This window comes from Netta rufina (assembly GCF_964035555.1).
Source record: "Netta rufina genome assembly, chromosome: 2".
In the NCBI taxonomy this organism is placed as follows: domain Eukaryota; kingdom Metazoa; phylum Chordata; class Aves; order Anseriformes; family Anatidae; genus Netta; species Netta rufina.
Genome location: NC_140124.1, coordinates 99187932 through 99198290, shown reverse-complemented (window position 1 = coordinate 99198290; position 10359 = coordinate 99187932). Strand labels below are relative to the sequence as shown.

General features: G+C 35.1%; 1 protein-coding gene across 3 annotated transcripts in view; it reads right to left on the bottom strand.

Annotated features, from left to right (window-relative positions):
- Positions 1 to 264: 264 nt before the first annotated feature.
- NETO1 (neuropilin and tolloid like 1) overlaps positions 265 to 10359 on the bottom strand; it is a gene marked incomplete at both ends in the record, with an annotated part of 69790 nt that continues 59695 nt past the window's right edge. For 2 of the 3 annotated variants that reach the window (XM_084306688.1, XM_084306689.1), the window contains 3 exons: positions 265 to 349; positions 2798 to 3356; positions 5662 to 5775. In XM_084306688.1, the coding sequence (XP_084162814.1) occupies positions 265 to 349; positions 2798 to 3356; positions 5662 to 5775 (758 nt within the window). Of the gene's footprint in view, positions 350 to 1633; positions 1695 to 2797; positions 3357 to 5661; positions 5776 to 10359 lie in introns of those variants that run through there. The other variant, XM_084306690.1, reaches the window with a different exon arrangement.

Below are 10359 nucleotides of genomic sequence, written 5' to 3'. Positions count from 1 at the left end.
CAGTGTCAAATTCAGTCATATTGCTAGATGCTTATCCAACAAACATTTCTATTGAAGTGATTATGAATGGCTAAATACCTGATTTCAATAAATTGTTCCTGAAATTGGGAATTTAAATTGCAATGACAAGAAAAGAGAAATAGAAAAAGAGAAATGACTGATAAGCATAATAATGAAAGTCTTATTGCCTTCTAGTAATTTTACTCAACATTGCTGAATTTTGTCATGATATGAGAATAGCTGGTCAGAGAGTCCATAAAACCTCTAGCTGGTGTTTCCAAGGTCGATAGTTTCACATTTCATTGTAGCATGTTCAAAATCACCAAGGAGCGCACTATTCTCAAGCAGTCTATATAATGAAAACAATGTACATACAACAAAAGTTCAATGTAATCTTCTTCCACATATCACACAACAAACAAGTAGATAACAAACTTAAAACATATCAACTAAAATAAAATGAAGAAAAAAAAAAAGAAGAAAAAAAAAAAAAGTAGGGACAGTCTCAGTCATCTCAGTCAGGAGTTAATTTCTTCAAGTTTGCAGTAAACCTTATAATGTTTTTAAAAACTAAGGAACACTTGGTGGCCAGAAAGCGAATTACAAAATAAACATATTATTGTGCAGTGGGAATCCCTTTCAAAAGGAGTAAGAAATGTCTGTAACTTTTAAGTTTGGATAAAGGCAGTGAAATGAAATTTGAAACATGTCCACTCTGTCTTCCTGATAGCTGAAATAGTTCACTATAGATTTTTCCATTCACAGTTCCCTTGATTGTATAAATAGTGTTTCTCTGAAAGCAAAACAAAGTTAAAATATGTTCTCCCTGTGAAGAGAAATACAGACAAATATTTACCTAAACTATCTGGAAGCAATAGAAACATTAATGGAATATCTCCCATTAAAAAATTGCTATATACATATGCATGTGTAAACATGTATATACATATATATGCTTAGATATGTATATAAGGAAATTGACAGACTAGCAGCTATTTATAACTTCAATAAAATATGAGATTATGTTTATTAAGTGTTGATAACAAATTATACAAAATGAAAAGTCTAGGAAAAGACTCAAAAAAAATAATCAAACATTAACATTAGTGCTACAGAATCTCTAAATTTATCTGTTCTCTTATGTACTCTTCCTATACTCCCATATACTTCACAAGGTTGAATGAGTAAAACAAACTGAATACAAGTTGTTCCATATCTTCATGGCTTGGGCTAGGTTGCCAAATTTTACAGTTTCTCATGCTGGAACTCTAAATTTTATTTTCATAAATTAAAAATGAATAAAACTCTACAGCCATGAAAAACATTTATCTTTATGATATGTTGAGAATACAGATGATATTTGGCTGGGGGATTATATTTAACTGATTCTACAGTCAAGAGTAATAATTTAATTAGGATAGGAATTTAATTTTTCATAGTTTACAGTGCTGAAGTGGTCATCTGTCTGATTTTCAATCTTCTCATTATTAAAACATGGCTCTCTCCATGCAAGGACAAGGTGGTGTATAGCTTGAGGACTAACAGACATTTTAACAACATAACAAATAAAATGGAATGGAACAGATGGTTCATTTTTTTGTATAGGTATTTTTACTTACCTCAAGTTTGTCTCCTAGACCCTAGTTGTGTTGTACTCAGACTCATGTTTGCTTAGAGACCCAATGAGGCAGAACCTGGAATGTTATGGCTATTTCATTCAAAATAATAATGTTTGCATAGAAAAAAAAAGAAATATATGCATATAGATACTTAATAAAATGCACAAATTGATAATCTGATCAATATTCATGAAGAAATTTACATTGGCATGCAGTTAGGTTAAAATAGTCAAATAACTTGTTTTTAAAAGATAGAAGTGCCTTAATGTGCAAAGAAAATATGGAGAGCATGTAAACAGTCACAAGAAGTACATAAATTATGCATGCAACAGAAAACACAAGTATATATATAAAAAGTTTCTTTTTGCTTTTCCAAATAAATGGTTCATATCTCTTTCTTCTTTTCTTTTTCTTTTACTTTTAATCATTCATATTTACAGTCATTCAGAATGTAATATACAGTAGAAATATCTCTTTTATTAAAAATATCATGCTCAACTTTTTCATTGATTAGAAAGATTCCTTTTAACTACACTATTCTATGTAAATATAGGATCATTCTCTATTTACTATTCTGTCTCATACTGTAATTAATATATATTTGTATCTATAAACATACTGTGATCAATAATGGAACAGATACGTTAACGTTTTGCAAATATTTTCATTTGTTGTATAAAAGATAATGTTTCATGGGAAAAGGGGTTTCCTTACCCCAAGTTAGTGATTCTCATTATTGTGTCATACATCAAAATGATTTTGAAATGTTAGACTAACAGTAGATGATATTCAAGGCCACCTCAGTTTCAAGGAAACCACATGCACATGGCTCTATCAAAAACTAGACTTGCACAAAATCTTCTTTGTTTTTTTAAAAAACGTACTTGTTCTCTGTTGATCAGTGCATGAATGCATGTGGGCAAGTATATAAAATAGTAAAAGAAAAAGAAAGATATCACGTAGAAGGGTAAAACAGATACAGAAGCTTCCAGGAAACTGGAGCAGAGATGAGAGAGAGACAAAGAAAGATAATATAATGGTATATGCTATCAAGAAACAGAAATTTAAACAATAAACAGAGAGGAAAGAAAATATGTCTTTACTGAATAAAGAGTGAATATGCTTGGGCAATCAAGTCCTTACACAATAGTCTTCATCAAAAATCTATTGATACTGACCGCTGAACAGCTTTATCATGTCTGGACAGCCTGTGGCTTGTGGTTGGTACCTCTTCAATTTCATCTATCTCACACGCATCTGCAGCATCTTGTGAGTAGCTATGCTTCATGACAAGGATATTTCTCCTGTTCATGGGCTGAATGAGTGGTTTTACAGGTTGGGGTTGTATTTCTGTCAAGACAGAAGCATCTCTTGTGCTGAGGTTACTACGGCTGCCCTTAATGCTAGACACTTGTGATCCACAGTGATGGTCATGAATGCATTTTGAAGATGATCTCCGCAGTTTATGATAATTTTCAAAGTCATCTGCAACATCAGCAAGGTCAGCTGTAGGCCCTGTCCCTCTGAGGGTGCATAATTCATAATGAGGAGGCTCAAACACCTCCTGGAACACCGTTTGATCAAAGTCTGTTTTCCTTTGGACAAATTTTTTACGAGGCTGCTTGATCTGTACTATCACAGAGATAACAATGAGGATGATAACAATACAAGACGTCACCCCAATTATGGTCCCACTGGTATTGGTAAGTTGGTCCAATAGGTTAGCTTTTCTTTTTTCTGTGTTAAAATAAATAAATAAATAAGAAAAAAAAAAAAAAAGCACAGAATTAGTTGCAGTTCAAAAATAACAATGGCAATGAAGGGTTCACAGATTACTGTAAAGCCATGCCTAGTCTATGTCTGAGTTCAATTAATCAGTCTTAGTGGGGAAATAAAAAAGAAATCAAGTATTCATGAAAACCAAATGAACAATACATGACTCCACTAAGTGGCTTGGTTAGTGCTTTTTTCAAGCTCTTTTAACTAGATGAAAAATTTATTTATGTATTTTTTGTTGTTGTTATTTCATATATAAAAAGCAACCACCATAATAAACGGATGGATTTCGTGTCACAGTCTATTCACCTGTTAAAGCCCCTAAGATTTCTGCAGGAGCTTCTTCCATTATTTACTGTCTTCTCTAGTAAATATATGTTGCTAGAACATTAGGATAAATGAAATATCAAGCCTTTACAAGTTTTAAAAATAAATTGGGAACTTTTTTGAACTCCTACAATTTATGAGCTGAATGGGACTGTTGACTGTACTCAGTGAAAAACTAAAACTAAATTGAATAAAATAGAAATGTTATTCAGAAAGGAAAGGAGTTTTCAGAAAGAACAACAACAACAACAACAAAAAGTGTGCAAGATATTTATTTTTTTCCTAACCTAATAATTATCAGAATGTTTTAAAACATACTCAGTAATCCAAAAGCTGATTAGACCTACTATCCTTTACTCAGAGGCTGCTAGGAAGTTGGCCAGCAAAATCAGTATTAAGAATAAAAGAAAATAAAAAGTATGCAGTAAAATAATACAGAGACAAAATTTCGCTTTCCTGTTCTGCATATTTCTCTGTGATTTGCTTTCAGATGGCTTCAGAGAGATAAAACAGTGACTGAGCCAAGCTGAAAGTATTCACATCAGTCTCTTACAGGCATCTCAAGACTTGACACGTCTGATTAAGTTTTAACACTCAGTTTAGTGTAATTTTTCTTGGCAACCTAAAACATACCAAAGGACTTGAGGAAAAAAAAAATAACATTCACCTCTTTATAATCTTCTAGGTACCAACAATGAACTTTTCAGCACTCCCTATTGCCTACTCTTGTAGACTCATTTGGGGTTTCTCTGACTGACACAGACTCTGCAGAAGGAGCTGGTTTAGAAAAAGCAACACAGCAACAAATAGCCTTTTTTTTTTTTTTTCATGTAATTATCAAACCTCATTTTTCTAGTCTGAAATACAAGACAGGGTGATTCTATTGGCACATGAGCCAATAAAAAGACACTCAGCAAATAAAAGATGAAAATAATTTTGGAAATTACACAGGGGAAGGTTTTCTGTTTTCTTCTGTGTTAAAGAAACAGAGAACATATAGTTCTTTACCATGTTTAGTTCTTTTGAAGAATATTATTTCACATCACAGTTTTGTTATGTTCATTTGAAATATGATTTCATTTATGTTTTACCCTACTGCATTGCTTGTCAAGATTTGACAGGCTTCAACAGACTAATGGGATGACTTCTAATCTTCATTCTGAATATTTTCTTGATTGGTTTCTAAGTTCGTTATTACCCATGTTTTCAGGAACAAATCTGTTGTAATAGAGGAGGAAAAAAAATAAAAAAATAAAAAAAAAATAAAAAAAAATAAAAACTGTGTCCCTGCCTCTCTAGCCTGTAATGAAAGTTAGTTAAGCTTTTTTTCTCTGAAGACAACAAAGATTCTGATGATTTTTAATTTCATTTTATTTTTTAAATACAGAGTTATATTTAGAAACCATTGTGAACATCTGGTAGGAAACATCAGTCCCTACCTATGAAATAGACTTTATGTCTAATTTTGTGTGTTGTCTTTGCACTTCATTTTCACTGGAGGATTATATACAGATTTGGCTGCCTTTTTACAATGTTAGTTCTACTTCATCTGGGATTTTTAGCCCACCTGATCTATTATGGACATGGCATGCAGCTAAAATACACCTGTTATGCATATGCTACTTCACTACAAAAGTAACTACGACAAAGGAACTAAAGTATTACTTTTAATTGCATTGTAGCTTGTACAGAAACAAAGTGATCAGAAAGCCTGCCAGAAAGCTATAACCACCACAAATCAACACTAAGCAAAACAATTGCAAAAACTGAAAGAAAAATCCATCTGTATTTTACCCTCTCCATTTTCTCTCTTGCTTCATGCTTGCTGACCCTGAATTACTCCTCCTGAGCCCTCTCACAGATATTAACAAGAAACTAAGAATAATACGTTGTATCTCATGCAGTCTAATGAGTTGACAGTTTCAGTCCTACACATTACCTTTGCAGTGGTTTTCATCCCAAGGATACACACAATTCTGGAGTCCATTGCAGACCAATGTATTATTAATGCACATATTACTGTGGCAAAAGAATGTGTTGGCTTCACAAGGGGCTAAAAACAAAGAGAAAAAGCTGATATTAAATAGTAAGTCATTCAATTTTCCACAACAGACACATCAAGGAGGAATCGTGTAGTCTGTACCAGGGGAAAACTCTACAGCAGAGGATCCTTGTTTATTTCAATATCTGACATATTTAATATCTGACATTCACCATCAAAGGCACTTAAGTCACACACTTAATATTCTTTGAATATATATTTTCACTTTTGTCTAAGTGCATTGACTATGGACTTCTTTCCCATAGTTTGCTTCTAATGGCTGCAGTATGATGACAACTTCACATTTCTGGCAGGTCATTGGTGCATTATCAACACAGTTTTAGCCACAGATCCCAAACACACCACTGTATGGGCTGCTGTGGAGAATTTTAACTATATCATAGCCAGTACATGGCAAATAATTAGTTTCAAAGTTCCTGAAAGTCCTGTTTTAGAGAAAGCACTGTGTGACTGAATGAAGATATATACTTTACTGCTCATATCAATGGTATCTGAGCATTTATTCCCAGAGAAAATAAAACCATCAAAACAAAACAAACAAAACACCACCCCAGTCATACAAAAGGTTACAGTAAAGTATTCTTTTGATTACATGAGGAGATTAAAAACAGAAATAGTCATCAATGTCCAAGGAGTCTATGATCTAGAAGAATCATGCAGGATTAAAGCTATCAGATGAAGTCTTTACTGAAGGACCTTTACCATGATGGTAGTTTGGAGGTCATCAGCAGGAAGTGTACCTGCTGCTAAACTCAAGTGCTAGCGATCCTTACATGTATCCTTAAAGTTTGGGTTGTACTCCAAAATTCTGTGCAGTAAAGATAATTTACTCCTCATATTTTATTCATTAAAAATAAACCAGAAGCTCTTCCTCAATATAAGAAAAATTATATATATATATATTTTATCAGTGTTAAATCAACAAAAAATGAACTTATTTTTCCTTTTTTTAAGCTCAACTGAAAAACGATATTATAACTATTTCCCAAGGAAAAGTTAAAGAATAACCTAAGACCCTTACTAATCAGAAAGGAGTTACGATGCTCACATTACTAAATTTTGGTATTTATAATTTGATGTTTCATGGCAATATTTCTCTTCTGCAATTTTAAAAGCAGTTCCTATGACAACATATATCCTTAGCTCAGAGCAGAAGACTGCTTTAGTTGTTTGTTAACTAAGGACAGTACAAAGGATTTAGATTGTAGAATGTAATGACTTCATACATCACATCAAGAAATCCACTTTTAAATAACTGCTTAAGTTCAGATATCCATAACTGACTATAATGGCTTCTTCAGATCAGTTATAGTCTGTTAAAGAAATGATAAACACCATCAAAACTTGTCCCTAAAAACACTGCCATCCAATCAGATATAATAGTATACACATATACTAAAGTAGCATGCACAGAAGTTTACAATTTCAAAGAGCATATATTTTCAAATTTACTCACCCATCACTTTTACTCACTTCACCAGAAGCCTAATGTTGTCAGGAGCTTAAACAGTTATTGGTCTAATATATAAATAACACATTTTTAAAGTGGAGATGCTTATGGAGAAAAAAAAAAAAAAAGTACATATTTTATTTGTAGGAGTGTTCTCTACTGGCTTTACGTGTTTGTGAACTGTGAGACATAACAGCTCTTTTGTCTCCATCATTTACACTGCTTTCTAAAAGTAGCAGCTAACGTGAAAATTTATATAGTACATTAAAATACCCCTTAGTCACAATAGCTACTCCCACAATAGAAGATCTAATGTAATGCTAAGAGCTTTGTATGCTCCTTCTGCTTGAGTTTCAGCATGAGTTTTGTGGTTATCTGGCCTCAAGGCTCCAGCTGCTGGAAGAGCTGGGGGGAGATTTGGGTGCAATGCTGTGCTACTGCATTTACATGGCAAGATTTTCATATCAGGGGGCTGCAGGGGTGGTCTCTGTGAGAAGAGCCCAGCAGCTACCCATGTCAGATCAGATCCAGTTTCAGCCAGTTCCAAAGGGACCTGCCGCTGCCAAGAGCTGAGCCAATAAGCAATGTTGTTTGCACCTCTGTGAGAGCTAATTTAAGAAAGGGGAAAAAACTACTGCACCACAGCAACTGGGAAAGTACACCAATAAGCAGCACAAGGAGGGTTGGGGTGGTGGGGTAAAGTGCAGCATTAGGAAAGAAATAAAGACATAAAGAAAACAAACAAATAAAACAGAGACTGTCATTCTCATTACAAGTGAAGTGGTGAGGAAAAAGTCCTGTCTCAGCAGGGAGAACCTTTTAAATGCATATGACTTTCCCTTCCCACTTTAAATCCAAGCTGATCCTATCCTGAATGTGACAGCAAAGACAGGAATAATAGTGGGAAAACAGCCCCCCCGAAGAATAGAGAACAACTTACGGGAAAGAAGGACAGTTGTGTGGGCAGAAACGTGGGCATTTAGAAGCATACACTTGTTAAATAGAAAAAGAAGATCTGGATGGAGGAAGTAAGGGAAGAGAAAGGAAAAGGAAGAATGAGAGAACTATGCAAGACAGCAAAATAAATGAAATATTAGGCATTCTGCAGTGAAATAAATGACAACATACTGTATCAAGTGAGAATATTAGGAAATGTTTCAGGAACAAGAGAGAAAAAATACGAGCAATTAATTTATTTTTTTTTCTTTTGGATTTTAGAAGACAGAATACTTATGCAAAGTGATGTCAGGGAGATCTGAAGACAGCAGATGAGGAAACAAGGAAGAAAAAAGAGTTTCTGCTTCCCTAAATCATGCTGTTGAACTACAGAGGAAAGAAATGCTACGTGAATAGTCTCACTAGATGGACAGACAGCAGAGAAATTTCAAAACAAGTACAGAAGTCTTAGCGTTGGAGAAACCCAAGTGCAGCAGATTTCTAAATCTAAAGATAAACTGTACACTTCTGTTTATGTTTTTAAAATTAGAATAGTCAAATCCTCTCTGTGGTCCCTTGAGCCTAGAGTGATTAAGCTGGACGAGAAATCAATATTTTTTCCCCACTCTAATGAGGCTTTTTTGTTAGAGTGAATGAAAGCATAAAGGGAAGCTGAAAACTTGTCAGTCCCAATTTTCATTGAAGGAATTAGCTCTTTGTATTTTATTTTATTCCTCTTGAAGAGGCACAGTAATAGGATCTTAGGGCGAATATCCAAGGATATTCTAGTAATAGCAGAAAGATACATGAACTGGTAGTGAACAGGATTCTTTTGCAGCAAGGTGGAACTGGTCCTAACACTTTCCTGAGGCCGTTACAGAACCCTGCATGGTAGTGGAATCAAGCAGACAAAGTATGTGGCTCCAACACTGGAGAGCTTAACCTAACCTTTGAACATCTGTGGTGTTGCCTCAATACGTGAAAAAAAAATAATTAAAAATGAAGAAAGGGTATGAATGTTTTCACAAAAGGAATTTACTTCTATCACTACCTTCAGTTAGATAAAATAAGGCAAACTTCTCCACCAACCTGTCTCCACAGATCTATCAGTATGCAATCTTCACTATGACTAAGTGTCCTTATATGAGAGAGCAGTGGAAATGAACAGTACTCTGCCTTGGCTTGTGTTGAGCAAACTGATAGTTTTTGGGTCAGGATTAGTGGGCAGACCAATGTGAAAGAAGTCACACATTCACAGACCCTGGTCTTTAAGGGGATTTTAACTACCTGTGGAGGGTAGCACAGCAGGGCACGAACAATCCAGGAGGTTTCTGGGTTTCTGGAGAGCTCTGGCAATAACTTCCTGATACAGGGAGCTGTTTTAGAGAATTCTGGTGGGATTCATGCTTTTACAAACACAGAAGACTGGTTGGGAATGTGAACACTACATGGCTGCAGTGATAGTGAGATGTTGCAGTTCAGGATCATGAGAGGAGGGAATAAGGAAAAAGCAAGATCACAATCCTTGGCTTCAGAAGAGCAGAATTTGTTGAGGGATTTACTTGGAAAAATTCCACGTGGAAAGATAAGGGGTCCAACAGAAGAGTTGGTTGACTCTCTGTGATCACCTCTTCCAAGCTCAATAACCTATCCAAACAAGCAGAAAATCAAACAAAGGTGGCAGTTAGCCTGCATGGATAAACAGAGTTCCTGACAAAATGCAGACAAAAAATAAGGACATGTACATGAGGTGGAAGCAGGGTCAAGTGACCCCAGTGGAAGTATAGGGGCATAGGCCAAGCATACAGGGAAACAGCTAAGAAAGCTGAAGTCCATCTGATGTTGAATCTGGCAAGGACTGTGAAAGGCAACAAAAATGATTTTTACAGGTATATTCGCTGCTGAAGGAAGGTGAGGGAAAATGTGTGTGTGATGCTGAATGGGGCATGGTACCTGTTGATAAGAGATATGGAAAAGGATAAGGTACTAAATGCCTTCTTCTACTCCATCTTTTTTGGTGGATTTGCCCTTTGGAGTTCCAGGCACTTGAGATGAAGGAGACAGTCTGGAACAAGCAGGACTTACCCCCAGTGGAGGAGGACCAGGTCAGAGAACATCAAACAAACTGTACAGGCATGAATCCATGGACCCTGGACTTGTGGGATGCCCACAGAAGTTGGCTGATGTTG